Genomic DNA, 27,930 nt, shown 5'->3' on the forward strand with positions numbered 1-27,930 from the left:
TAAGGTTCCGAGTGGTCTAGGGTGTGGGGCAGTGGAATTCTTTCCCTCATCTGTCACTATAGTTGGTCACTTCAATGACAAGGTGTTGAGTCACGCGCATACAGTGCTATTATGATTGGACGTAGTCACAGATATCGTCTGTTCTAGACCGAGAATGCAGCCAAGTTCAAGTTTCTCAGAATCTTCCATCAAACTTGAATCTTTAGTGTTTAGATTTAGACTATTTATACTCAGGGAACCCCCGCTACTACTTCAAGTTGGTCGTCCCCACACCGGGTCTGGAACATCCTCGGAATTGTCAGCTGCAGCATCATATGGTCTACTAGTATCTATCAGGAACTCGAAATATCTAAAATCCCGCGCTGCCACACCACATTTTGTCGACATGACTACGATTGAACTCGCCCCGACTGCTCATCACTTCCACTCACACTCGGCCAATCAAGGATCGCGCGACCTGGAGCAGAATGGTGCCCCAACAGCAGATGCCACAGCATTCGATGACATACCGCCAAATGGCGGATTCGGCTGGATTTGCACGCTATGCACCTTCGTGATCACCGTTCATACCTGGGGAATCAACGCAGCCTGGGGTGTGATACTCGCCTATTTCCTCTCGCACTCGACATTTCCTGGGGCAAGTCGTATCGAATACGCATTGATTGGCGGTCTTGCAATAGCCCAGGCACTATTTATGGGACCACTGGTGTCAGAATCTAGACGTAAATTGGGTACGACTATTACTTTGCTCACTGGAACGATGTTTGTTTTCGGTTCTTTGATGGCGGCATCGTATTCAACAAAGATCTGGCATTTGTTTTTATCTCAAGGTATTTGCTTTGGTATCGGTATGGGATTTCTCTATCTCACTGCAATGAATATCCTTCCGACCTGGTTTTCGACGCGGCGGAGCTTCGCGGCTGGCATTGCTGGCGCCGGATCTGGGATTGGCGGAATTGTGTACAGTCTCGCAACTGGCCACGCTATTGAGAAGCAGGGTGTCCGGGCGGCTTATAGGATATTGGCCTATTGTTCGCTGGCCGCAAACCTGCTATCTTCTTTGCTACTCAAGTCAAGGGACACCCCCCAAAGACAAGAACGAAAGCGCAATGTCGATTATCGCGATCTTGGCAAGCCGGAGGTCCTACTTGTCATTCTGTGGGGAATAACTACCGACCTCGGTTATATTGCTCTGATTTACTCGCTCCCAAATTATGCTTCTTCGATTGGCCTTTCTCCACAGCAGGGCTCTGTGACTGCTGCCATTTTGAACTTGGGTCTGACTTTGGGCAGACCCTTAACCGGATATTTGAGCGATCGGCACGGTCGGATCACAGTCCCAATGATGCTAACGGGGCTCTGTGGTCTGCTATGCTTTGCAGTCTGGATCCCGGCAAAGTCATATGCATTGCTGATTTTATTCGCCTTGATGGCTGGGATGGTTTGCGGGACTTTCTGGGGAACGATTACACCGGTTCTGGCAGAAGTCGTTGGCATGGGTCGGATGGCTTCGGTCTTTAGCATTATCTGTCTGGCTCTGGTTGGCCCAACTACAGTCGCTGAGCCCATCGCGATGAGCCTTGTGAGCGGTGGATCCAAGTATCTTCATACACAGGTTTATGTTGGGTGCTTGTTCCTTGTTGGCTCGGTTGGGGCATGGTTTCTACGTTCTTGGAAATTCTACGAGGTTGAAAAGAAAGCTGCGGATGAACACCAGGAACTTACTTCAGAAAGTTCCACTTTCCCATCTTTCTTTGGTTGGATAAGCTTGCAAAGGCTATTCCTTAAGGGAAGGGTTTAAGAATTATATTTGAGCATGCGAGATTCAAGGGTTGAAGGAATCAGGACGGCAGATGATCGAACGAATTCTGGGGAGTTTACGCTTCGATAGTATCTAGTATTTAATTTCACTCATGAACTTGGCTGATCGATTCGATACAAAGTATGCGCGGGGAGCAGGTACGCCTCATATTCCACTTCCTGTTCATCATACTGAATATCGTAATGGTAGTGGCCTCCCTTTGTATTTCCCTCGGCGTCAAAGCAATGTGTATGCTCCATCCTCAGACCCAACCCTTCTGGATCGGAGCTATGGAAAACAGTCAAACAAACAATAGGAGCCTTGAATTCATGATAAGTCAACCACCGCTTTTCAAGTTGTTCTCGATCGCGAAACGGCAGGTCTTCCTTGTTCGGGAAATCAGGCATCACATGGAATTTTGCTTTCCCCTTCTTCAATAAGAACACGCCACCCAGACTGACTGGCATTTGGTCACCAAACGCATCATTTAACCCAATACGAATGCAATTAGTGAAGTTCAAACTTCCACGGCGACCTCTTGCTGTGACTTTGAGAACTGGGCCTGGATGGCCGCTGGATCCATACAAGTTCATCATCAAAGCACAATTTGTACTTTGGATTCTCTCACAAGAAGGTGACTTGGCCTCACTGACCTCGATTACACGAGTATCATTCTGAATGTCAAGCGTAGAAGCATCATCGAAGTCCGGGGTAGAATGATTCGATTTCCAAGAGATATTCGGAGCAAGTTCTGCATTGTGGCCCAAGTCTTGAAATGGAGCCGCCCCAGCGCCGAGAAGAAATCCACCGGACGGGGACATTCGCATTTCCTTGGCTAGTTCCAACAGAGAGTATTTGGCGTCGAAATTCGGGCTCGGGAATAGATGAGGTTGACCACCAATATCGGCTACACATGAGTTCCCTGATATTCCCGGGGCGGCTAATTTGAAGGGCGGCTGGCGTAGGTCGGGGCATTGTTCCACGCTTGCGGTGGCGCTCCTGAAGTTTGACTGGAGGGACTTTCCAATGACGGCTGCTAAATCCTCGAGGGGAGGTGGATTGCGTGGGTGGATGCTGACTCTCATTGTAATTTTTGTTACCCAAGTGGTGACTTGATGTTGAGCAAGTTGAAGTTGATGCGGGGTGCGTGAAATTCCCGAGTGACAAGTGGATATGCCGGATATTTACCGATAGCCTTGGAAGGGTGAGAATTGCGGAGAACAGGAGCTAAGGCTAAAGAGTTGAAGAGGAGTAACATTGATTTCAAAATGCGAAAAGGAATACCCTTCAAATTATATCGACCTAATATACATCAAATGCTTAGAGGAAAGCATTTTTATAGAATAAATTTGATCTCCGATCACCCGCCTCGCCCGACGCAAATCCCAAGAAAAGCCTCACTTCACCAGCCACAGTCTGATAGATAGCCAATCCCTCCGGTTCACGAAACGAAAGGGTCGAACCGGCCTTTGTCAGTGTCGGCCCTTGAGTAACGGCACCCGTATTCATATTAACGGCAGTGATTTCAGAATTGATTTTGCCATTACTACTATCCGGGTACGAATTTCCCGTCAACAAATAGATATATTCCCCAAACGCGGCATATCCTTGAAAAGTACTCGACTTTGATGACACTGAAGGATGTTTAAAATCTGCCAATGAATTGGTGAAATTTCCATCAGTCGCGTCGTCAAGGTCATAGACGGCGATATGCTTCCCATCGAGATTATATCGTACGATGAGATGGTTGGAGACCGGATCAATAGAGCAGGTGTGCTCTGTGGCGTCTGAAACGGGCTTGAGTTTTGTAATTGAAGACGAAGATGAGGTGAGAGTCGTTCCGCTAACGAACTTGAACCGTGCTAGCTTCTTTCCGTATCCATTTCCATTGGCCTCAACCTCTGTCCACAGATATGTCGACGATCCAACACCCTGGGCGCCGAAGGATACACCATGGCCGAAACCGGTCAGGTACATGTATCCAACATAATTGCCGTCGAAGTCAAGTTGGGTGATGCAGAGATCGCCAGATGTTTCAGACGAGGTGTCTCGTCGCTGCGCAACGAATAATCGTCGATTATCATTATCGAACGCGAAGCCTTGTTGAACTGTCGCATCATGAAGTGTCTTGCTTCGAAAAAGGTCATAAGATGGCTTCGTGAGATCGAAAGCTTTTGTAGACGCAACTTCAGCCGAAGTAGAGTGGATGCTGGCGAAGACGCCGAATACGGCGAGACCGAGGGTTTTCCAGTTGAGAGAGGAAACCATTTTCGAAATTGAACTTCATAGAGTCTCAATGGGAAGTGGTCTCCTCGTAAGCATTGTCTGACTTTATACAAACTGCTGGGGAGTCTCCTTGCTAGCCTCGGGCGGCTCAATACGAATGTCGAGGCTGATCACTACCACAACAACACAAGTTGCTCGTATTGGCACCAACAATAGATTTGCCAAGTCGGACTATAACTGAACAGGAAAACCGATACTGAGTAACTATATTCTATTCTATTTCATTGCGAGAGTGCTACTTCAATGCAATAGACCTACAATCCTCCTCTATTCCAACCCCTCAATCCCCTTCTCCAGACTCTCCTGAATAGTAGTAAACCCATCCTGCCCATAAAAGCTCCTCAACAGTCCCTCCGCCCGATCCCGCGGTTGAACAACGGTCGAATCTCTAGGAATATCCTCCGGAACATCAGGGATACTCTTATTTCCCGGACGAAGAGCGCGAAGGCTAGAAACAATATCAGCCCAATGAGTCAATTCGCCAAATGCGAAGATTCGCTCGGACTGCACGCCTGGGTCTAAGAGGCCGACAATGAAGAGTCGAGCGACGTCTTCGACATCAACGCGCCATTCTGGGAATCGTTAGTATTCAAGCTTTTCGCATGTTTATCTCACTAGCGTAATTCAGGAGATTGGATGCAATACGTACGTTCTGGTAGCATGAATGCAGTGGCATCACCCTTCAACAATTGACAAACAAAACCCATTGTCGACCCTGCGATTTCAGTATGAAGGTATCTACCAACCTATTCGAAAGGAATTAGATCAATGCTTTAATAAACGTATCATTGGAGATAGCCACAAATGAGAGGCCTGATGATAGAGACCTACATTAAAGCAAGGTAGAACAGCATTGAAGACAAACGAAGGTCGATTCTCTTCAATCCACTTCCAGGCCTGCCGTTCACCTTCCGTCTTGGAGGCGGAATAGACAATCATCGGCTTCTTTTGGGGATCGGTCTCTTCGTCCCATGCTGCTGCGACTGCAGCGTCGTTCCAAGTATCTGGATAAGCCGTTAGGTACCTATACAGCTCACGCTTCTCGCGCTATTTCACTCAAAAACACGCTTGGATCAGTCACTTACTGGTATCAAGTGTTCGTCCATTAGCATCAGGCCAAGTCAAATACGCCGCCGTCGACGAAGATGCCAAAACAACTCTCTTAACGGAAGGGTGGCGTGCGGCGGATTTCAAGAGATCCTGCGTGGCTTGAACGACCCATGGGATTACGGCGTTGGGGTCATTATTGAACGAGACATCCGAGGCCTGTATCGAATCGATATTAATACATTTCGTTCAATATGGGCCCGTGATGGAACACTGGCTGCCCTTGCGGAATTCCTTACCAAATGAATAACTCCATCAATTCCCTCGAGTGCATTTTCAATCTCATCGTGATTCTCAAAAGATCTTATGAGCACTGTTTCGAAAGAACCCGGTCCATACTTTTGCGTGAAGAACTCGTTTAGCCACGGCTTTTCTGTCCGGAGTGAGCCGCGCACTGCGTAGCCCAGGCCCAATAGTTGGTCTACAACATGTGTGCCAATGTAGCCATTTGCTCCGGTGACGAGGATTCGGGATCCTGGTGGAAGGGCGTAGTTGGAAGGGTCCATTTTCGTAGAATTGCAAGGTAAAAGATGTGAAGAGGGGGACTTTTTTGAGCAGCGTGGGTTGAAGGATTATAATAGTCTGCAGGATCGCTCACCGGACTCGGAAACCATCGGACAACTGAATTGGAAGCTCCGAGTCGGTCTACTAACTGGTTGGGGAAAGGTGGATACAGGAATGACTCGGAGGTGGCGGTGGAGGTGGAGTTGGGGGCTGGGCTGGGTTGAGTCTGGATTGCTGGAGTAGATAGTATGGCATTCATTGATATTGCTGACGAAGACAAAACTAGCTAGGATAGAAACTATGGACGATCCCCCACATTCCCGGTAGATATTCATTTTTCTCTGTTGACATCTGCTCATAAACCCGGAGATGTTCCCAGCAAAATATCCTCATTAATCCATTCATCGTAAGTCGTAGTCGTAAGTAGTAGTTCCAATGGAGAGAACAAGAGAAACGAAAAGGAAAAGGAAACAAAAGTAAAAGAAACACAAAGCCTGCCCCATTTTCGGGGTCAGAAACAACAAGGAAAACCCAACACCGAATCCTATACACAATCACATCATCGGCCGCTCAAACCACATACGCAGGTCGCCGACTCGAAGAGCGATGACGGTGGTGCGATCCACCAGAAGAGTGGCCCCGACGACTGGAGTGACTCCTCCGACGAACATGAGTCTCCTTAACAACAACCTCGCGCGAACGAGTATGGATGAAAAGCGCCCAGAACGCAGTCCAACTGAAAAAGATCACCTCCATAATGCCCATGGCGAAACAAGTCTTCAGCATAGCGCAGGTCTTGTTAAGTTTGTATTCGGGACTATCGATGCGAGCGCCGTACTCGCCGAATGGACCCAGCGAAACCCAGACCGAGTTGGTGCCGCCTTCCCAGTGTCCGCAGTCGGATGTGGCAATGAAGCGGAGTTGGTAAACGGCTGCGATGAAGGCACCGAAGAAGAGCAGGTCCACGAAGGAGACGAAGATTGCTGAGCGCTTGGTTGAGCTGTACCGGATCAGAGTGTCTAGGCACCAGAAGACGGCTAGGACGCTGACGATGAACATGACCAGAATGTAGGGTGGGGCAAGAATGTTTGCTTGGAGATAGCCATGGACGAAATAGGCCTGGAGGAGTTGGGAGTTAGCAATGAGTCTGGGGTTGGAGGGGATTTAAATGGGCGCGCGCGTGCGCCCGCGCAAACGCAGGTGGTAGGTCGCATCTGATCACATACCAAAATGCCGATGATGGGAATCAGGAAGACGATTTCCACCAGGCGGTTAAAGATAAAGAAGAGGCTGCCGAACATGTTTGCGATAGATCTCCGATTCCAAGAATCTCGATAGACGGACCGAACCGAGGAATGCGAAAAAGTCTAACGCTGGCAGTCCAGTAGTAGTCCAGTGGTAATCCCTAGAATTGGGTGTACAAAGAAGTTGTTGATCTCAAGCTACACCAGCATCACGTGGAGATGGAAAGAGTTGGGATCACGGTGTACAGAGGACTGGACTGGACTGGATGCGATGCGATGCGATGCACGAGATGCAGGAAAGATGGAGAAGGAAAAAAAGAAGAGGAGGGGAAGGGGGGGAGAAAAGAGCGTCATATTGGGCGGCGGGGGATGCGTAAGAGGAGGCTGGGAATGGCTTTGGTGTATGGTGGAGGTGGACGGTGGCTGGGAAACCTGGGCAACCCTCGTTGAATCGCCTTAATTTGCCCGACTCCTTCAAGTGTCAGTCAGCCCCTCCATTAATTTAATTAATGTCTTGCATGGACTTCATCCTTGATGTGATAGGACATCCTTAATCCTCATACATGACTGTAACTACTTGTACTCCGCTGATGCGTTGCAGTGGCAACCAGTGGAGTCAAACTCAATGGCGAATGCACATCACTGCACATCACGGGAAGTAGGTTGATGGTCAGCTATTTCACTGTTTCACTAAGCATCCTATTGTTTCAATACTCTGTTTGAGCCGGTAGATCTCGGCCAGGACTTACTCTCTACCATGGTAGGTCCAATTTTATACGGAGTCGTGTATGAGTACTCAGTACGGAGTACATCGTCACTTCAACTGACTCGGAAACATCAACAGAGCTTATTTTCTCAGGCAACAAGGCCAAAATGGCAGACCCTGATTCCCCCCACTTTTCTCCTTTTAGTGTCCGCGGTACTAAATCCCGGATCAAAGACGGAGAGCCTGGTATTTTTGTATCGTACTCCGATAGATATGAACTCTATTCATGAAAAATGATTATAGATACGGAGTAGTGGATAGGGTATAAGTAAGAGTCCATCCACGACCTATATCAACCACCCCTTCTCCAGTGTACAAGTACAATGCACAGCATGCAAAGCACTCATTGTAGCAGATTCGGGATCTAATTGGCCTCCGACGAAGCCAAGCCTATAGTATGGCATAGCATGGTACAGTTTAATATAGCTCGTGAGTCATCTCGACACGAGCTTTGCGACATCGTTCAACCAGATAGAAAATATCAATCCTGGCAACCAAGTCTTTGCATCCTCTATAATGAAGCATCAACGACTGCTATTAATACCAAAATGACCACAATCGATGTCAGCCACTCCATCTCCTTCAACATTCTTCTTGGAGATCCCCCCCGACTCCGTGTCATCCTATCACTATTCCTATCACGCAGGTGATGCGATTCAAGGCTCCATCTCTGTCAGATCGGAGAACGACCTCCACTTCCAGTCTTTAGATATCTTCCTCATAGGTAGAACCCGCCCTGTCCTGCCCTGTCCTACCCTATGCTATCCTCCATAGCCAGACAACAGTAATTAATTCATCAACCCAGGCGAAGAATCCACCTCGCGACACGATCGAAATCCCCGCCAATTCCACCACGAGCAGTGTCTAGTGCCAGCCACCGCACTACCACCGTCAAACATAATCAAAAAGAACCAAAAGTACTTCTTCCGCTTCGCTTTCCAAGTCCCCGACACTCTCTCCCCAACATCCTGCACCCACCCCGTGGAAGATGACCTCACCCGCCAATTCCACCTGCAAGCCCCTCCAAGCTTCGGTGACCCGGACGTCGCCGGTTTCGGCGGCAAACTACGAAACGACTACGCGCCCTCAAATTGCAGAATTGTATATACAATTCAAGCCAGACTCACCCGTCAAAGTCTAGCTACCGAAAGGAGTCAGACTATACTACAGAAAAGTCTCAAGATAAGACTCAAACCTTCGTCCGCATTGGCCTTGAATCAGCCCTCCCTTTCGCCGTCGATTTCACCATCACCATCGCTATCGGCATTGCTATCACCTCTCACAGCATCAGCATCAACATCCGCAGATAGCGAAATAGCAGAACCCACCCACCCTCAACAAACAATCGACATCTACCAACGAATCCCCAACTCAAACCCACTCTCCAAACCAAAATCAAAGACAAAGACCAAAATCGGCCAACTAACAACAACAATCATCGCGCCACCCTACTTCGACATCCCCGTCCGCGAAACAGACGCCTCCGTCCGCCAGGCAATAAGACTAAACCTCCACTTCGAGAGAGAGCGAGGGCCTAATCCAAACCAAGATGATGATCAAAACACTAGTACGAGTACCACTGGCACTGCCACAGACTCGAACTTGACGACGACATCCCTCCCACAAATCCAATCCCTCCGCGGAAGCGTAGTAGCAAATACATTCTTCACAAAAAAGCCGAATACCAGCCTACCGCGGAAAAAACGAGACAGACTCGGTACGAAATTGAATTATGCCGAGAAAGTCCTTACGGAATTCACGCACTCGATTACTTCGTTGCAGTGGGCTGGTGAGAATCATACCAACAATGGCCCAAGCCCAAACTCAAGCCAATCCACTCAAATCGAATCCGAATTCGCGTCCGCATCGCCAGTCCAGACACACACACAGTCCTTCGTATCAACACTCCTAGTCCCCGTCAAACTAGCCCACCAATTCATAATACCCACCTTCCACTCCTGCCGAATCTCACGCACATACACGCTCGTCCTGCGGTTAAAGGTGCAGGGTGCGGCGACTGTTGAGATTGCGGCTCCGATGATTATGGTTCCTTCGATGGAATTTGGGCCTGGGTTTATGCTGGGAATGGGTGCGTTAAGTCCACCGCCTTATTCGTTTGCGCGGAGTCCGACGGGGAGTATTACTAGTACTTTGTTTGATGGGGTGGGCGTTATTGAGGGGGTTGAGCGGGAGGGGGGAGGGAGGGATTGATGGGATCGTTTTTGGATAGTATACGTCAATGCTAAAAGTACTAGAATACTACTTTTCATATGAAGACTGGATATCATTACCATTATCACGAGGTAGAATAGGAAGAATCGCGCTGAGAGGGGAAGGAAAATAGGAACTAGTAACAGTAACAGTAACAGTACCCGGGATATATGAATGTTTGTAGTGTGAAGGCACAAGAAAGTCGTGTTCAAAGTGATAAACGAAAACGCTACTCTATAATCATACAATATCCATCACAGGTGCAATGCAATGCAGTCATAAAATCAAGGGCAAGGGGTGTGGCGTAGGTCTATACTATATCCCATCCCATCCTTAAACATCGCGAATCGGGGTATCAGTCAGCGGTCGACCGTGGTCATAATGGGCATTGGCAGGTGTAGTCGTAGCCATGCCCACACCACCAGCACCAGCACCAGCACCAGCACCTACAGGCATACCCTGAGTCTGAGACTGATACGCTGTACCACCAGGACCACCATCATACTGCGGTGGATAGAATCGATTCACATTCTGCTGTGACATGGCATAACCATGCTGCATCTCATACCCATCCACAACATCCTCCTCACTAGACGACCAATTCCCATCCGGATCATGATCATGTCTCCGACGACGCTGATATGGTCCCGCGACAAACGGATTCCCATGATTACTATACGACGACGGTGGCGGAGCCGCGGATATCAGATTCAGATTCGGATTCGGATTCGGATTCAACGGTGAGCCAGCATTCAGATTCTCATTTGCGGGACTAAGCCGCTCCGTCTCCGGGTTATGCAGAGCCTCTTGAGAGGAGAGTAATTTCATGCCGAGCGGGTCGTTCGGATGGGCGGGTTCGGTTCCCCAGGTTCGAATCGGGTATGCGCGTCCTTTGCGCCAGGACTCGGTGATCGGTGGGAAGTATTGTCTGTATGCGACGAAGGCGCAGAGTGTGCCGAGCATTGAGCCGGTGATTACGTCGAAGGGGTGGTGGCGTGCGTCCATGATTCGGGATACGGCGACTAGGGTTGCGGCTAGGATGGGTGTCATGCAGAGGAGGGTTTTCCAGGCTTCGCCGCGGTTGTCCATTATGTGGAGTTTGCCGCCGAGCCAGAGGGCGATGTAGAAGAGGCCGGCGAAGGAGGCTGGGTATTGTTAGTATGGTGATGGGGATGGCATTGGGAACGTGGATGTGGAGGGGTGGTTTCACGTACAACTACTGTGACCTGTGTTGATATTAGCTTCTTTCTTTCGCATCGAATGGACAGCAGAGAATGAGGAGAAACCCACCTGACGGCCAAGATCGAAATCCGTCCTTGATAATCGTCGGATCCCCCGTGCAAATACTGGAATTGGACAATCCATACACCGCAGGATCAACACTCCCAGCTTTAGGCTGGCAGCGATCAATCAGATCCGGTCTCGGTTTGCCGCACGCTGTCTTGAGCGCCTGGGTAATGACAAAAGTGATTCCCTGGGCAAGCAACAGGCCCAAGATACCACAATTCATCTCCCACAGACGATCCTTCCAGCGCCAGGGCCCGCGCAGCTTGCGCTTGCCGGAGACGGGATCCTGCTTGTTGTGGGAGAAGATGCCATCGATGAAGAGGGTGTAGACGATGATTAGGACGAGGGGGAAGGCGCCGGAGATGCAGAGGGCGTAGGCGATTGGGATGCGCTCGTGGACGGCGTAGGGATATTGCAGGGTGTAGTTTTGTAGGGAAAAGTGTTGGTGGTAGGGTTCGAGGGAGTCGAGGATGGCGAAGCCGATCACGCAGGCACTGGGTGGGTTAGCGGGTCAATGGGTGGAGGTGGTGGAGGTGGTGATGGTGGTGTACATGAGAATTACATAGTCGAAGATATAGCTGGAGAGTTGGTCAGTGTCAGTGTGTGCCAATTATCGGAGAAGAGAAGAGAAGAGAAGAGGGAAGGGAAGGGGATCTAACGAGATGATCACGCGCGGTCGGAGGCGCCGCTTGGAGAAGGGCAATTTGGCCGGAAGCTCCATCGTGGGAAACACAACACAATTGTATCAATCCCAGAGCAGAACAGAGCAGAAGAGAACAGCAATAAAAGAAAGCCGAAGAGAGATAAGGAGAAATGAATCTCAAATTAGGCAGACAAAGAGCGGTCGCGTGCCTGAGCGCCAACCAAGCTGGGCGTGATTCTTGGCGATCGATCTGCAGTCAATGGGTTATTTACTCGGTAGTTATAGTATAGATGGGAGATGAATCAATGAATAGACGAATGGCCGGATTAAATTCAGATCCAGATCCTGGGGAGTTTCCATGGTCACAAAGTAAAGTGGCTGAGTTCTCGCACTTGAAACTGGAAGAGGCAGAGTCTAGACTGATGCCCGCTGATCGTCATTAGTGGCCCCCGCCCAGAATCAGAGAAGGAGATGAATGAGATCGATGGGATGAATGGAATGGAACACTACAGTAGTCGACAGGCCATCTGCATACTCATAGGCTGCTAAATTTGCACACAACGTGGGTGGACCTCCAACTGCCATTTGTTGACCTGTACATTTGATACCCTCGATCCACTCCGACCAGGCAGCATAATTAACTTTAAGGTAAACACGGGACTATGGGACTGAACTGAAAATATTTCTAGGAGGGAAAGTGGGCACGAGCCACCACATCAAATTGGACAGAAGGATGCCAAATGTGCACTATATCAGACACACAGACACAAAGACTCTCAAAACTAAACAAATACTAGGATACTAGTACTACAGGAATCACAATAACAATAATACACCGCATGACCACCACATCTACACTTAGCACACGGTGATGAACAGACCCAGTCTGGAAAAAAGAACCGAAATGTTAGCCCCCATCTCCACATAAAAGAAAACTTGACCTTGAATCACTTACGGAGAAGGATTGAAATCCTCAAAGAAGTTCAACTCGGTACTTCCCGCATTCTTCATCTCAAAGGCAACACTCTGATCACCGGGGCAAGGGAAGGTCGAAACGACATACGAATTGCCCGGAGAAACAGTGATCACCCCCAGGTTCTGACCAACAGGGGGAAGGTTGCTCAACGTGGTCGAAGTGCTCACAGCACCAGAAAGCTTAGCAAAGTCGATCTTGCCATCACCGCTGAAGGTGAACGATGAAGTCTCAAGATCCTGCTGCTTGGGGAAGAGGAAGACCAGACTGCACGTCTTGCCAGAGTCGGATGCCGGGATGTTGAAGTTGAAAACACTCGAGACTGTCGACGTCACGGTACCATTGGACCCAGTGCCGGCGGTGGTGTCGGGGGAGGATGAGTCAATGGCAACAATCAAGTGAGGCTTTTCATAGTTGCCCGAGAGGGCAGTAGGGCAGCTGCCGCTTGAGGAGCCGCTGGAGGATGGAGTGCCGGAGGTGGAGGTGGAGGTAGGAGGCACACTGGCCGTGCCAGTTGGCTGCGAGCCACCACCGGAGCTAGAGGGTTGGACGCCACCAGCAGGGCGGGAGGTTGGTGAGCCGCCGCCAGGAGAACTGCGACTACCACCGGGAGAGCCTCCACCTCCGCCAGATGGCGAGCTTCCGGTAGGTGAGGTGCCGCCAGAACCACCACCAGGAGAGCTTCCACCACCACCAGAAGAACCTCCGCCAGGCGAACCTCCACCCGGTGAGCTACCACCAGGAGAGCTGCCACCAGGAGAACCACCAGGAGAACCACCAGGAGAGCTTCCACCTCCACCAGGAGAACTACCCCCAGGGGATCCTCCACCAGGAGAGCCCCCACTAGGTGAACCACTGCCACCGCCAGGGGAGCTGCCACCGGGGGAGCTGCTACTAGGAGAGCTGCCACCAGGAGAACCACCGCTAGGCGCAGGACAGCTGCAAACCTGAGTTGTGCACTCTCCTCCAGAAGAACCCCCACCGGGGGAAGTACCACCAGGTGAACCACTTCCACCGCCAGGAGAGCTGCCACTTGGAGAGCTGCCACCAGGGAAGCTACCACTGGGTGAGCCCCCGCCAGGAGAACCACCGCCTCCACCAGGTGAAGTACCACTAGGGGAAGTGCCACTAGGAGAACCTCCACCTCCAGGCGATTCTCCGCCGGGGGAAGCACCACCAGAAGGTGCAGCACCGCCAGGAGAAGTGCCACCGGATGGACTATTTCCACCCCCACCAGAAGCACCAGCAGAGGGTGCGGCACCACCAGGCGAAATGCCACCAGATGGCGCAGCACCGCCAGGTGAAGTGCCACCAGGGGTACCACCTCCACCTCCACCAGAAGCACCACCAGACGGCGCAGCACCGCCAGGGGAAGTACTACCAGGGGTACCACCTCCACCTCCACCAGAAGCACCACCCGGGGAAGCACCACCAGACGGCGCAGCACCGCCAAGCGAAGTACTACCAGGGGCACCACCTCCAGGAGAAGCACCACCAGAGCCAGGACCAGAGCCAGAACACGAGTCAGCTTTCAACTGGATACTAGAGCACCCAGTAACCGAAGTACTGTTGGTAGTATAAACATTACGACCATCATTCTGACCAGTCTGGCAAGCAATAAAGGCCGCGGTATTATTGAACTCCAGCTGGCCCGAAGACGAGACCGAGAAGCCAGGGGTGGGCGTAGCACCCTCATCACACTGGAACTGAGTAGTTGGCGCTAGAGGGGGTATTCGACCTCAGTTAGACTTTCAAATGCATGACAAGTTGAAATTGATAGCAGATCGATCTCGGGAAGGGGTTGAGTTCAAGTGGAACCAGTAACTAACTTGAACTATACTAGTACTTACGGGTGATGATGCATCCACGACCGGAAGAGTCGCTGATTCCACCATTGGAATCAATGCAGAAGGATGATCGTGGCAGTGTGTTGTCACCAATGCGAACCTGGCCATCTCCAATCTGCCCGAGGTCTCCGGAAAGATCTCCGGTTGAGGTCAGATGGAAGCAGCAGTTGTCATTGCGGCCGACGAGAGCGTTTGTGCCGGCGGCGAACGCCGCCATGGCAACGAAGCTTTTCATTGTGGAAAATTGATTGAGTGAGTAGTATATAACGAATGAATAATTGTATAGTTTGAGAAAGTTGAAAGACGGTTAGGGTTAGGTACTCCTTTCGATGGAGGGAAGATAGATTGACGAGAATGAACGAGGAGAAACGAGAAGATGCCGGGGAACAGCACTTATATGCTACACACAGCAAGTAGAGACGAGGCGCGTTACGAATACCAGTGCATCCGCTCGGGCAAAGAGGATGAGGGATCCGGGCTATACCTCCGAGGGCATAGACAAATGATGAGCGAGAAGTCGACAGCGAAAGACGAATAGAAACAAGGCACGGCCTCTCGGCGTCGAGAAATCTCCATTGATATTCGCTGTGGATTGCGTGTTGACCCAATTATCACCCCTCTCAGCTAGAAAGAGAGATGATTACAGACCCCGAGTCCCAGTCGGAGAGGTCATCCGCAAAGCACAGGATAGACGTCATTCTTGAGCAGAGCCCCGATACTGTAGACGTGGAGAAGGATCCATTTGAGATGCTCCACTGCGATGGGGTAGCCGGTAACCGTTAGCAGTCTTGTGGATCAATTGGGTCAATTGCATGCAAGTATTTTCCAGGGGGGACGGTGCCTGTGCCTGAGTACATACTCTCGTCGCGCACCGGGAATCCAGGACAGCTTAGTCTCAGTGGCGAGAAGAGATGACCACGGAACACAGCGTGGGTGCGTCCTTCCCAACGGCCGATTTTCGGTCTGATTAATCTCCGGATGGAGCGGATTATGCGTCAGCTTTGATGGGGTTGTGATGCCACATATTTCTTCTCACTGATTCTCGTCGTTTAACGTTGGCCGGTTTACAAGGCACAAGGCACAGAAACAGGTACCCGAGGGGGAAGCGACTAGCAATATATCACTTCGTAGAACTACTAGTAATGTGCTGCAGTGATAAAAATGATATTTCAACCGGGGAAATAGAATGGAATACACCCCGCGCTGAAGATCGTTGAGGTATACCTAGTATTGGTAAATATGACCCGGAACTTATTCATCGCGATGTAAGAATTTGGCTACTGGACCCTGTCGTCATGTGGAGACAGTTTAAACTTGGCTCCACCAACGATCGTTGTGGACTATTTTTGTTGTCTCCATTGAACCGGGAAGGACCCAGGTATGGATGAGGATATTAATTGCGTTTTTAATAGCAGTGCTTGAAATAGTACAAAGTGCCAAGTATCGATGATGTTCGAATGGAGATGTCCTTTCATTTCGAGCAAGCCGCATCGCATCATACAACTATTTAGATCCATGTATTCCTAGCGATAATAATGCGATCTTAGTAAGAGTACTAGTACGCGATCAAGGACGCGCGTATGAAGCTAGACTCATACATACCCATGTTATACTGGCGACCGGGGCTCTAAGATCAATCGATCAGCCCCGACGTACTTCCAGAATGTCCCTGGTAGGAGATCTGCATACGAAAACTAGAAATGATCAACACTCGCTCAACACAACCCGGTTTGACCAACCGAATGTGTCCTCTAATCCATGATGCTATCAAGGAGAATGTTTCAGCCGGCGATCCACGCAAACGAGCGTACATAATTCATTAAATGATAGCGAGACGTGCAGTATTCGAATTCTTGAATTTCGCTTCATGTGGTGTTTGTCAAACCAGCTGCGACTTGACGGCTCTCTGCAGCTTCTTATAAGTTACACCCCGCCTGAAGCAGATAAGCCGTTTACAGGAAAATATCCAATCTAATACGCCCTCGTCTGTTATGATTTCTGCCAACTCGCTGAAGTTTAACTAGGGTGCAGCTTCAGCTCTAGCACCAATTCCGACGTGCCGCCGATTGCGGGATTGCGAGTAAAGACGTGGGTAGGGCGGGGCTAGGGCATGGATTCATCGACGAAATCCGAGGTGATTCGGGGAATGGGTTGTGCCAAATAACGGCCTCGGGACCTGACTAGACCAGGGAGTGCGTCATACGTTTGTGGTCTAGGTTCGTGAGAAGACTCGTAGAATTTCTGCGATACGAAACGTTTCGCGGCACGTAGTACTGATGAAATTTGTGCATAGAGTGGAGCGTATTATTCGATACTTGCTAGCTTGCTATCTTGCTACATTGAATATGAGCTATCGGCTATTTTGTCGTTGCATGGGTCGTAAGAGGACATAAATCATTGACTCATTGCTGAAAGTAGACCTCCCGCTCCGGAATCACATCGATACGAACGCCGATTCAAGTCCGGGAAACAATGCATCCCAGTCAAGGTTGCCTGGATCAACATTGGCGCTGAACTCGTCAAAGAAATCATTGAAAGACGGAAGTATGGGGTCCTCCACCTCGAAAATAGCCTCTTGATCTGGCAATATCATCGGAACATTTTGAGCTGCAGGTACCGATGACTGGTCGATTTCGGCACTGTCTTCGGGCCGGGGTAGTGGATTTTTTTCAGGCGGAACAAACTGGATATTGTATCGCTGTAAGACTCTGTAGAACGATCCCAGAATTCTCTCTGCGAATGGCGATTGACCCTTTGCTTCTTCTAGAATGGAGAATGCGCTGAAAATCTCCATGCGGATTTCACGCTCGTCGCCTGTCTGAAAATTTCTGTTCAGGCAGACGTCCATCAATAGAACGATGATTCCCATGCATACGCAGTGCAGGATGCCGGAGGATTTCAGTCGCATCAGAACGAATGGTAGATTCTCGGTCCGCAACTGTCGCTCAGTGCGAATTACCATTCTGGCCGCCTCGAGACACGCAGTTCTCGAGTATAGGTACTTTGAGTCCTTGGCTATCTTGGTTAAATATGGCAGGTGTATGCGACACCTTTGGGCATTGACGAGGCAGTTGAGAATGTATCGCTGAACAGTGATCGGGGTCGATCTGCGTGGATCCGAGTCAGGTAGCTGGTCGACCTCAAAGTCGAGGGAAAAGAACGGCGGTAGATTGTCAATGAATTCAATCATTCTTGCGTCAATGTCTCGTATTCTCTGGTAGTTTGTTGGCCCTTGTCCAGTGTTTGGAAATGGCTCACTGTCAGTAAGTTCGCGACAAAGCTCAGCGAGACGAAATCTTTGCAGGCAATAGGACATGGAGGTGGGTTGGTCGATGGGCTGGCCGACTCCTTCCATTCCATCAACAAGATCCTCATCATTCGAATTGATGGGCTTTCTTGTCGCCATGTGTCGAGGATTTATCATGTACATGCCCCTTTGGGCACCTGCATACTGAGAGAATTGCCTGGTTATACTGTTAGAAATGTAGCGCCCAGGTCAAAGTTTCCATGCATACCAGTCGGTCCCGACCAAGTTCCACCAGACCCTTCGTGCCACCTCTGCTTTTACGGAGTCTGGGCGAGGTACATTCAAGTCTCCATTTTGTGGGTGATCAATCCGGTGAAGAGATAGCTGCCATGCGATGGATGTGGCAGAGGAAAACCAGAAATGTGCCTGAGATGAGATGCCAACCATGTTGCAAATAACAAAACCTACAATGATTGTTGCTTGGACCTCTTCGATGGTGCCAGATCCTATTCGACGAGACAGATCAAGTAAATCAAGGGTTCTCTGCAGCCACAACGAGGTCTTTTCGTAGGCTGCCTCCGCGGAGGTGAACAGGGGTTCCGGTGTGTCCCGTTCCGTCCAGAAGAAAAGAGTGCTAGTAATCATCGCCGAGAGAAGACAAGCATCTCCAAGCCGGGGGTCGCTCTTCTGATTCAAACAATAATAGATATCACGAACCAACGACCGTACCGACGGCGCGTGAACCACATGATGGAGATGTGTAATATCAACGAGATACTTGTCGACGATGTGCATTGACTCTTCGTGGAGTGGAAGCCAAATGCATCTGATGGGCGTGTTTCCCCGATTAGAAAAGGAGCTGGGAGATGTTGCAATATTGATAGAGCATGTTTTGAATTCAATCTCGTACGAAACCAGACAGTTCTGTCACCATTCGGCGCGTCAGAAGCAATCGATAATCATATATTTTTTTTTATCGGGGATACCTACCGTTGAAGCAGGGTGAGATATCTCGCCTTCCAGCCAGTCAACATGGCTTGACGGGGAGCTCGCTGAACGTTTGTAGTGATCAAATTTCCGTGCAAACGAACCGGGTGAAGCATGGGAAGGCGGAGTCCCAGCATGCATCGAGGACCCAGTGGAGGCTATTGGAGGTGTTACACCGTGGCCAATGACGATCTCCTCTAGTCTGCGCAGACGCGCCAAGACGTCTTCTTCGACGCTAGCGGATTCTTGAGTCGGTACGAGTATTTCGGCCGAACGGTCTGTTTGTGCTGAAGGCAAGGAAGGATGTGGACAGTCAAGGCCGCGACTAACGCAATTCGTACAAGGGAAGTTCCGGCTACATCGGAGCTTACGCGACCGGCAGAATACGCAAGAAACCGGGCGTGACCGCGAGGTATCTGCCTGATTCTTTACAACTCGACCCATAGCCAGCGCGGTTATGGCTCGGTTGGTTTGACAAGTTAGCTTACCACGACGAGACGCGGAGGTGCTCGCGTTTGGTAGGGGGATATTTGCTGGAAAATGTGTCAGAGCTGAAGCCACTAAACTTTTTAGAGCTTATTAACACTGTGGTTGTGAGAAGACCTGGAACACCTGGAGCCTAGAGAAGGTGTCTAGGGCTGGTGACAGACTGACAGTATTTATTCTGTTCGTCTAAAATGAACAGCGTCGTTCTTGATGGCTGAATGATAACAGTGTAAATAGATGAAAGGATCGTTTGCAGTGGACGGAAGTGTCCAACTGTGGAATGACGACCTCATGCGTAGTTGAAGCTGAAGGAGTTGCAGTTGGGTTGGGAAGGGAAGGTGGTAGTGGTAGTGGTGGTGCTGGTGGTCGGTGGAGGCGGACAACATCATTTTGCCGGGCCATGTAGTATTTGCTATGAACTCTTGAAGAGATTGTATTTATTTATTTATTTACCATTCATAAAATTGGGATACTCCTTTATTTATAAATCCTACTAGTAGGAACGATCGTTTTATCAGGTATCTCGGTGGTGGTTGGGGTATAAAGGGCACAGAGAGAGTGGACCGGGGATATTATTCTACTACCATATGAAACTAAGCCTTTCAGCGTGCTACTATAATGAACATGACGACTGCCCCGCAGACCCTTCTGACCGAAATACTAACGTAGGGACGTAGGGAGGTGACTACAAAGACTTATTTTTTGGAAACTACAAGAATAGTTGGCAAATCAATTTAAAACAAATTACCCTCCAAGGCTCTACTTTTTTTATCGCATGTTTATTAGCTACAAATTGTGTTGTCATTCTGGCTGCTATCAGCCAATCAGCGATCGAAGACCCCGCGGAGGTTCCGCGGACTTGGCAGAGAGGGAGCATACACCAAATCTGCTTTCGACTCTACAAACTATAAAAGGCTAGAATCAAGCAGAGATATGAGTTATATCATCACAGCTTAGCAGTCCATTAATCGATCAATCTACAACATTCAGAATGGACGCCATCGTTACCCAAATTCGTGATCTGGTCCAGTCGTCCGACGAAGCCACTCGATTGGACATTCAAAAAGCTCTGCGCCAAGTTCAACTGGATCTTCAGGACCCAAAGGAAGTCCTCATGGACCTTGCGAACTCGGTATAGCTATCTTTTTCCCGAATAATTGCAGTTTCGTTTATTAACCACTTTGCCCGAGGAAGTTCCTACTCGGCTCAGTCATTCGCATCGGACTGGACCTGAAGTTATTCCGTGTGATTGCCACGGCACAGAAGCCATTGACGGTCCATCAACTGGCTGATATCACTGGAGCATCCGCTGGTCTACTTGGTACATATAGGTTTCCTCGCTACATTGTAACGTCGGAATGCTGACTCCGTGACACCCAACAGAGAGACTACTCCGCTATTTGGCCTCTAACAACGCGGTGAAAGAAGTAAGGCCCAATGAATACGCAGCAAGCAATCGTACACACATTTTTGCTAGCGAAAAGGGAGAGGCAATGGTATGCCATGGGTGAGTAATTTCCCTTCTGCCTATCTTCGTTACCATTGCTAATATTTCGAAATCAGCCTCGACTTTCATGCTCTTCACATGCTAGCAATGCCCGAATACTTCAAGGAGACCAACTATCAGGACATCACGAGCAACAAATATACCCCATTCCACAAGGCATTTAATACAGATCTCAATTCCTTCGATTGGCTTGTCCAGCACCCCGAGCATTTCGTCCCGTTCCAAAAGGTGATGACTTCCCTGGAGGGATCCGAGTGGACTGAGGGATTTGAACTTCTCGACTCCGAAGCAAAGCATATCCCCTCCACTCCCGCTCAGCCATCAGAGAGAATCTTCTTGGTGGACGTCGGAGGCGGAAATGGTCATCAGAGCATTCAGCTGGGGCGCAAATACCCGAACCTTCTCGGACGTCTGGTTTTGCAAGACCTTCCCGCTGTCGTTGGGGCTCTGTCTCCAATTGAGGGTGTTAAAATCGAAGCATACAGCTTTTTTGAAAAGCAACCTGTCGTGGGTAGGTGTTTCTTCTCATGTCTTCTCGGTTTCAGGTCCTATACTCAGAACAAAACTAACAACGCTTTGCTAGGTGCTAAATTCTACTATCTCCGCCGCATCATGCACGACTGGCCAGACCAAGATGCCACTAAGATTCTCCAAAACATTGCAGTGGCGATGACATCCCACTCTCGCATTCTCATTGATGATGCTGTTCTACCCGATACTGGGGCTGTTTGGCAGGTCACTATGGCTGACCTGGCTATGATGAACAGTTGTGGTGGTGTGGAGAGAACAAAGAGGCAGTGGGAGTCACTTGCAGACGCTGCGGGTCTCAAAATTGAACAGATTCACTCTTACGTCGCGTCGACCTACACTTCGGTGGTGGTCTTGACTTTGAAATGATCGTGAGAAGTGCTCGGAGTTGGCGCTGCCCGATATTGTACAAGGACTAATAGTATATTTCTGCATCTCGTTAGAACAATCTCCTTTCTCCAGGGCTGACCTTGAATATCACTAAACGGGGGCTGCGTTGAAACGCGAAATACTACTAGCAGCAACTAGGTATATCGAAGCTCCCCGAGTTTATAGTACATATCTGAAAGAAAACGAGGGCCTTCAAGTTGGGACAGTGGAAAATAGAGCGAGTTTCTTAGTAGTCACCGACGCCAAGACCGACCCAGTTCGCGACATTCCCGCCCGTCGCCACTTCGCTCTCTTCAACCATCTACATTCCAATATTTGGCCAGGCCAACTTCGTCTTCGGCCCATTATTGCAAGAAAACAAAGCCATCAGATAAGCAACGTTGGAAGACGAGGGAGCATACTTTTCGCTACGATATACCTAGCACCTCGCCTGAGCCACGCATGGCCGGGGCTAGCGCGGAGGCGGCGTTTGCCTATCACGAACCGCCAATAACAACCATCCTCAACCAGACTGGCTTTCTCATAGTGTTGAACATCGTAAATGTATGTCTTGACAAACTCTTATATTGTGGACTGATTGGGCAACTTTTCGTCGGCATCCTTTGGGGCACACCCGGCGCAAAATGGCTCGATCGCGAGACAGAGACCGTCATCCAGCAACTCGGATACCTTGGACTTATAATGCTTGTCTATGAAGGTAAGTATGAGCTGCGCACTTGATTATAGAAACATATCGCTCACATTGTAACAGGTGGTCTGTCAACATCTATCAAAGCAGTGAGAGCCAACCTCTTGGTTTCTCTCTGTGTCGCTATCACCGGCATCGGTGTGCCAATGGGGCTATCATTCATTCTCAGAGAGTTGGTCGGCGCGAGCTCTTTGCAAGCATTTGCTGCTGGCGCAGCTCTCAGCGCCACAAGCCTTGGAACAACCTTTACGATCCTCTCAACGACAAATCTGATCGCCACGCGCTTGGGTACTGTGACAACGAGTGCTGCGATGCTCGATGACGTCGTTGGGTTGGTGATGGTCCAAATAATTTCAAATTTGGGAGGGAATGGCTCATCCTTCGACGCTATTACTGTTATCCGACCCGTATTCGTCTCTATCGGATTCGCAGTGGGGCTCTTCCTACTGTGTGCCTTTTTCGTCGGGCCGTGTCTCAAAAAGGCGCTTCGCGTTAAGTTGAGACTGCCTACCCTTATGAAGACGATGCAGTTTGCATTTCTCTGCCAAACACTTGTTTTGGTCGGGATCGTAGCGGCTGCCACTCTTGCGGGGACATCCAGTCTCTTTGCCGCGTATCTTGCCGGTGTTATAGTCACCTGGTTTGATACCACGATTGCGGATTTCAAGGGGGCAAATTCTGCTGGCCAAGATAATCCTCAAATTTCACCTGAATCTGCAAATCAAGCAGCTGGTACTAGTTCCTCGAGCGCCCACGAACAACATAGCGGATCTTCCACTGAAGCTTCAAGCGCTCGACGCGATGAAATTCCGACGGGTGAAATGGTTTACGAGAGATACTACAAGCAACCAGTAACCCGAATACTGACCCCATTGTTCTTCGTGAGTCTCACCTTGAGTTATTATTATCTTTACCATACTTACATACCATACAGGCATCAATTGGATTTGCAATTCCTATCACCGAAATGTTTCGGGGAAGTGTCGTATGGCGCGGCCTAATCTATTCCCTGCTCATGATGTTTGGAAAGATGGTCACTGGTCTATGGCTGGTCCGATTTTCCTTCAATCCTGTGTCAAAGCTCGTCAACCATACCAAGGACTTTATTCGTGGCTCACGCCTGTTTTGTACTCCGAAAAAGCCCAATAAAGAGCGAAAGAGGAAACACGAGACTCCTTCAAGTTCCGCCGCGGTAACTTCGCACGATCGGTCAGGCGAAAACACGGACCCGACTTCCAACGCTGCAGTCCACAGGTCTCCTCCTAGCCGAGAGACTACCAATCAGCCGGGGCCCCAGGAAGGTGATTGCCCACAGTCGAATCAACGCTCCTCCGTTACGTTCCCAGAAAAGCCCAAATCATTATATCCGCCATCTATCCTCGCCTTGGCTATGGTTGCTCGAGGAGAAGTCGGATATCTGATTGCTTCGCTAGCACAAAGTCAAGGCATGTTTTCAACCGGCTCTTCTGACGAAATATCCGAGATCTATCTGGTGATCATATGGGCTATTTCTATCTGCACACTTGTCGGTCCAATATGTGTTGGCACTCTTGTCATGCGCGTCAAGAAATTACAGAAAAATAGAGGGAACTCCGGCTTAGACCCATTGGGTCTCTGGGGTATCTGACTGCATCTCTACTAGGTAGAGGCAAGCCCCAATGCAGCACGTGGGGATAATCAAGAGGAGGTACAACAATGAATCACTTTTGGATTGAATGGTAGAAGGCCTCAAATTGAATGGATTGGATGTCGGTATTCAGAGCGAGAACAAATCTTTTTCAGCCGTCACGAAATCTCTCAGCGACGTCAGATTCCATGTGCATAGACTTGGCGTGGAGAAACTCTAACCTTGAACCGCCGAATTTTTACACTTCCATGTCACGTCTCAGCTGTCTCTGACCTGAGAATAAGTCAATCCGTCACACCGCTGGCAAATCTTTGGCGGCTTATTCTCTTCAAATGAACAAATCCGGGTTTTGTTCAAAGGCCGAGAACCCCGGGAAGTGAAATGCCAGCAAGCTTATATTGCCAAGACCTGACTGGTGCAGTCAGCCCTTTCTCAAATGAGAGTAATAATGACTGCAGATAGCCAACGTTTAGAATTTCGCAGTGTATCGTTGCAGAGAACTTTAATTTACTCCGTACTTCAGCTCTTAGCATGTCGAGGCGCCCAATGTGGGACTCAACTTACGATGGGATATCTATAATGTCGCCAAATGATTGGCCTTCTTACCCCGATGCTTTATGCACGCACCACTGGGCCACAAGGCTGCATACGCTAGCTGGCAAGTGCATCTGCGTCTGCATCGGCGCCTTTGAAGCACCCCTGTATGTAATTAAACCCTCGGAATCGCAGTTGCACAGCCCCATTCCCTCCACCCAGTTTAACTAGTCCCACGCAACCCTCAGCTTCTTTTCCACCGCTCAGGGTTGTCCCCGCTCTCGCATTCCCATGATACCTCAAGGATCCGAGATGAGCGAAAGCCAAGTGGTTCATTTTAGTACACGACGGCAAGGCTTGCAAAGAGTCCGTACTGGTTGTGCGACGTGCAAGTATGTCTAATCTCTGATCTTCATGTCCTGGGTCAACATGGAGGCTAAATCTATACCATCATATCAGAATTCGAAGGGTTAAGTGCGACGAAACGCACCCCGTCTGCAAACGCTGTCAATCTACCGGTCGAAAATGCGACGGTTACTATCTCGTCTCCCGAACCGAATTATCCCATATTATCCCCTCTAGAATACCCGATGCAGACGATAGTTCTCTCCGCAGTTTGGAATTCTTCCAGCATGTGGTGGCCCCCGTTCTCTCCGGGCCACTGGGTCGATCATTCTGGACCCATCTGGTCGCTCAACTCGCCCACCAGGAACCCGCCGCAAGACATGCTGTGATCACCATAAGCTCTCTTTACGAACAATTCGGCAAAGGACTAAAGGAGATTCGATCTCCATATGATGATGGCTACGCAATGCGGCATTATAACAGCGCTATCAAGGACATCATATCTCTCAAAGCACATTATCGCGAACAGGTTGACACAGCCATCATCGTCTCCATTCTCTTCTCTTGCATCGAGTGCATGCGAGGAAATAAGCAGGCCGCAGTTAGTCACTGTAGACATGGGATCCTGCTTATGAATTCATCCCGCCCCAATGCAGAGCTAGCATCTATCTTTCGCCATCTGAGTTTCGTGACCCTGTTCTCTAACGAGTGTCTCGCAGAGCTTCCTTTCCTAACAAACGGTGGCTACCCATCCGCCCCAACCCCCTTCCAGACCTTCGCGCAAGCACAAGAAATGATAGACTGGCTAGGATATCACGCGGTAAAGTTAGCCCGACTAAGAGACCGATATCGAACCTCCTCCGCATCCTCATCCTCATCCTCAACTGCCTCGAAATATTCCCAGTTTTTCTCAAAGGAGATCCGCCGACTGAATATTTACATGGAGACATGGTTTGTCTCATTTACCCCTTTGAAGGAGCAGTCAGACACAGATCCAAGATACAAGTCCATTGCCCGAATTCTGGAGATGCGATGGCTGGCGTCAAAAATCTGGACAAACTCTTTCATCGAGAATGACGAGACCGCCTACGATGCTTACATTGATGAATTTGAGCGAATTGTTGAGATCGCTGAACAATCACCACCCACTGAAGATCCCTTCTGGTCAAGGTCGCCGAAATTCATGTTCGAGATGGGCTTTGCGCCGCAGCTTTACTTCACCGTCATGAAATGTCGCTACCTTCCACTTCGACTCAAGGCCCTTGCTTTGATAAAAGAGAAATGCTGCGAAAGGGAAATTTTGTGGGATTCAAAAGTGATATACACGGCAGGTAGACTGGTTATTGAAAAGGAGCATGGGATACAACTTCCTGAGGACCTCAGCCTTCAAATGCGGAAGATGATTGAAAATCCCCCTCCTGCTCCGATTAACAGTCATCGACTGCGTGATTTCACAGTCTCTGGGGCTGAGGATGAAAATTCCGTTCAGGAGGTTCATGGGCCATTGGAGACTGCTGATAATCGGATTTACTTTCATTTTCCAACTTCACTGAGTGAGGATCTTGGCTGACCCATGGGATACACGATGATGAAAAACGAGATATTACCAGTACTAGCAGTAGAGCTATGTACTGTTCGAAAGCCGAACCTGCATTCAAGTTTTTTTTTTTTTTTTTTGGAATATTACGTACTAGTACTGCTAATAGTATTAAGAATCCATCGGGGCATTTGTTGTGCTAAGCTTTTCCAAGGTTGAACAACATTTCCCTCAGGCTGATTTCGGTTCAATGGTAATGGATGCCCAGAATACCACCTACTAGGCACGATGGGGAAATAGTGAAGAAACAAGCCTAACTTGAACATATCAACCTTTTCAACAGTAAAATTCTTCCAATAATATATTTCACACAACCTCTCAAGGCTCAATACAGATGCGGAGAAACAAAATGCGATAGATAGCTTGAATATTGTACAATGGCATGAGGTCCTCACTAGATCTTGCCACCAGTGATCTGCTCACCGAGCTTCTTGACTCGGTCCTGGGTAACATCCCAGCGGGCAGTCTCACTCTTCCGTGTCTCATTAACAGCAGACTGGACAGTCGGGGGCGCGCCCAGGTTCCACACATTCTCACCAGGCTGGTGGTCATTACGCCAGTCCACGTTTTCGCCATCGGGGAACGCCCGATCGATCTCCGCAGACAGCTGCTCCTCCGATGTAATGAAAGTGCGCGCATGCATGTACAGCGAATGAAGATCATCTTGATGCTGAGCCTTTTTCTGAGCTTGCTTCGCCTCGAGTCGAGCCTTGGAAAAGGCCAATCGCTGTTCGCGGCCGGCGTCTCGAAGGAAAGTGTCGTTGGGGGCGAGCATGGCCGCCACGACGGATGGCCGTGTCAGACGCTCGTCTTCGGGTTCTGGCTGGTTGAAAATGCGCTGACGGCGTTCCTGAGTCAGACGGCTGCGGGTGACCATTGTGTTCTCCGCTGCGACCTTGCGCTCGTGGAGGATGCTCAGACTCTCGCGGAGATGGCTACGTCGGCGGTCGGCCATTTTCAATTTGAAAAGTTGCTGTTCGCGTTCCAGCTCGTCCGATGCGCGGCTCGGCTTCTTTGTTCGGGAGGGTGACACGGCGTCGACATATTGCTGTGACGGCTTGTCGGCACGACGGGCTGGGAATATCTCGCGAGGCACGGGCAGTGTACCCTTAACCTTGTGCTTAACGGGGTTGCTCGGTTGGATAATGCGAGGAATGTCGAGGTAATGGGGGGGATTCGGGGCCGACTCGAAGGTTGGTAGAGGTCGAAAAACCGCGGGCCTGCACATTGGCAGCCCGGGTGACGCGAAGAGCTGACATTTTGCGACAGCTCTTGAGGTAAAATCCAAGATATTTGTGCAATTGACCCAGTCGTGCTTAGTAGTG

The 27,930-nt window shown here is 49.6% G+C and overlaps 13 protein-coding genes across 13 annotated transcripts; 5 read left to right on the forward strand and 8 right to left on the reverse strand.

The window, feature by feature from the left end:
• Positions 1–385: 385 nt before the first annotated feature.
• N7481_007636 (MFS general substrate transporter) lies at positions 386–1,801 on the forward strand (the record flags this gene model as incomplete). The annotated part of the gene is made up of 1 exon (XM_057266855.1): positions 386–1,801. One exon carries the CDS (start codon positions 386–388, stop codon positions 1,799–1,801), a length of 1,416 nt encoding a protein of 471 aa, XP_057121056.1.
• A 110-nt stretch (positions 1,802–1,911) lies between these two features.
• On the reverse strand, positions 1,912–2,886 carry N7481_007637 (uncharacterized protein; the record flags this gene model as incomplete). The annotated part of the gene is made up of 1 exon (XM_057266856.1): positions 1,912–2,886. The coding sequence occupies one exon, from the start codon at positions 2,884–2,886 to the stop codon at positions 1,912–1,914; it is 975 nt and encodes a 324-aa protein (XP_057121057.1).
• A 235-nt stretch (positions 2,887–3,121) lies between these two features.
• N7481_007638 (putative FacC-like extracellular signaling protein) lies at positions 3,122–4,069 on the reverse strand (the record flags this gene model as incomplete). Its single annotated transcript, XM_057266857.1, has 1 exon — positions 3,122–4,069. One exon carries the CDS (start codon positions 4,067–4,069, stop codon positions 3,122–3,124), a length of 948 nt encoding a protein of 315 aa, XP_057121058.1.
• A 285-nt stretch (positions 4,070–4,354) lies between these two features.
• N7481_007639 (NAD dependent epimerase/dehydratase) lies at positions 4,355–5,700 on the reverse strand (the record flags this gene model as incomplete). Its single annotated transcript, XM_057266858.1, has 5 exons — positions 4,355–4,659; positions 4,737–4,833; positions 4,919–5,091; positions 5,173–5,353; positions 5,434–5,700. 5 exons carry the CDS (start codon positions 5,698–5,700, stop codon positions 4,355–4,357), a joined length of 1,023 nt encoding a protein of 340 aa, XP_057121059.1.
• A 568-nt stretch (positions 5,701–6,268) lies between these two features.
• Positions 6,269–6,999, reverse strand: N7481_007640 (uncharacterized protein; the record flags this gene model as incomplete). The annotated part of the gene is made up of 2 exons (XM_057266859.1): positions 6,269–6,817; positions 6,925–6,999. 2 exons carry the CDS (start codon positions 6,997–6,999, stop codon positions 6,269–6,271), a joined length of 624 nt encoding a protein of 207 aa, XP_057121060.1.
• A 1,270-nt stretch (positions 7,000–8,269) lies between these two features.
• N7481_007641 (uncharacterized protein) lies at positions 8,270–9,919 on the forward strand (the record flags this gene model as incomplete). The annotated part of the gene is made up of 3 exons (XM_057266860.1): positions 8,270–8,432; positions 8,514–8,861; positions 8,994–9,919. The coding sequence occupies 3 exons, from the start codon at positions 8,270–8,272 to the stop codon at positions 9,917–9,919; spliced, it is 1,437 nt and encodes a 478-aa protein (XP_057121061.1).
• A 333-nt stretch (positions 9,920–10,252) lies between these two features.
• N7481_007642 (phosphatase PAP2 family protein) lies at positions 10,253–11,927 on the reverse strand (the record flags this gene model as incomplete). Its single annotated transcript, XM_057266861.1, has 3 exons — positions 10,253–11,064; positions 11,210–11,700; positions 11,866–11,927. 3 exons carry the CDS (start codon positions 11,925–11,927, stop codon positions 10,253–10,255), a joined length of 1,365 nt encoding a protein of 454 aa, XP_057121062.1.
• Positions 11,928–12,707: 780 nt separating this feature from the next.
• N7481_007643 (putative GPI anchored cell wall protein) lies at positions 12,708–14,904 on the reverse strand (the record flags this gene model as incomplete). The annotated part of the gene is made up of 3 exons (XM_057266862.1): positions 12,708–12,735; positions 12,805–14,542; positions 14,673–14,904. 3 exons carry the CDS (start codon positions 14,902–14,904, stop codon positions 12,708–12,710), a joined length of 1,998 nt encoding a protein of 665 aa, XP_057121063.1.
• A 2,199-nt stretch (positions 14,905–17,103) lies between these two features.
• On the reverse strand, positions 17,104–19,364 carry N7481_007644 (uncharacterized protein; the record flags this gene model as incomplete). The annotated part of the gene is made up of 3 exons (XM_057266863.1): positions 18,907–19,364; positions 18,185–18,840; positions 17,104–18,133 (listed from the first exon to the last, which is right to left on the reverse strand). Exons 1-3 carry the CDS (start codon positions 19,345–19,347, stop codon positions 17,104–17,106), a joined length of 2,127 nt encoding a protein of 708 aa, XP_057121064.1. The 5' UTR covers positions 19,348–19,364.
• A 1,016-nt stretch (positions 19,365–20,380) lies between these two features.
• On the forward strand, positions 20,381–21,793 carry N7481_007645 (S-adenosyl-L-methionine-dependent methyltransferase; the record flags this gene model as incomplete). Its single annotated transcript, XM_057266864.1, has 5 exons — positions 20,381–20,521; positions 20,584–20,710; positions 20,773–20,896; positions 20,953–21,407; positions 21,480–21,793. 5 exons carry the CDS (start codon positions 20,381–20,383, stop codon positions 21,791–21,793), a joined length of 1,161 nt encoding a protein of 386 aa, XP_057121065.1.
• Positions 21,794–22,255: 462 nt separating this feature from the next.
• Positions 22,256–24,129, forward strand: N7481_007646 (cation:proton antiporter; the record flags this gene model as incomplete). Its single annotated transcript, XM_057266865.1, has 3 exons — positions 22,256–22,511; positions 22,566–23,383; positions 23,437–24,129. 3 exons carry the CDS (start codon positions 22,256–22,258, stop codon positions 24,127–24,129), a joined length of 1,767 nt encoding a protein of 588 aa, XP_057121066.1.
• Positions 24,130–24,975: 846 nt separating this feature from the next.
• N7481_007647 (Zn(II)2Cys6 transcription factor) lies at positions 24,976–26,578 on the forward strand (the record flags this gene model as incomplete). The annotated part of the gene is made up of 2 exons (XM_057266866.1): positions 24,976–25,055; positions 25,123–26,578. 2 exons carry the CDS (start codon positions 24,976–24,978, stop codon positions 26,576–26,578), a joined length of 1,536 nt encoding a protein of 511 aa, XP_057121067.1.
• Positions 26,579–26,999: 421 nt separating this feature from the next.
• On the reverse strand, positions 27,000–27,833 carry N7481_007648 (uncharacterized protein; the record flags this gene model as incomplete). The annotated part of the gene is made up of 1 exon (XM_057266867.1): positions 27,000–27,833. One exon carries the CDS (start codon positions 27,831–27,833, stop codon positions 27,000–27,002), a length of 834 nt encoding a protein of 277 aa, XP_057121068.1.
• Positions 27,834–27,930: the final 97 nt, after the last annotated feature.

The sequence above is a fragment of the Penicillium waksmanii genome (assembly GCF_028829765.1).
Source record: "Penicillium waksmanii strain IBT 27052 chromosome Unknown utg000007l:1.0-4314555.0:1.0-4317578.0, whole genome shotgun sequence".
NCBI classification, from domain to species: domain Eukaryota; kingdom Fungi; phylum Ascomycota; class Eurotiomycetes; order Eurotiales; family Aspergillaceae; genus Penicillium; species Penicillium waksmanii.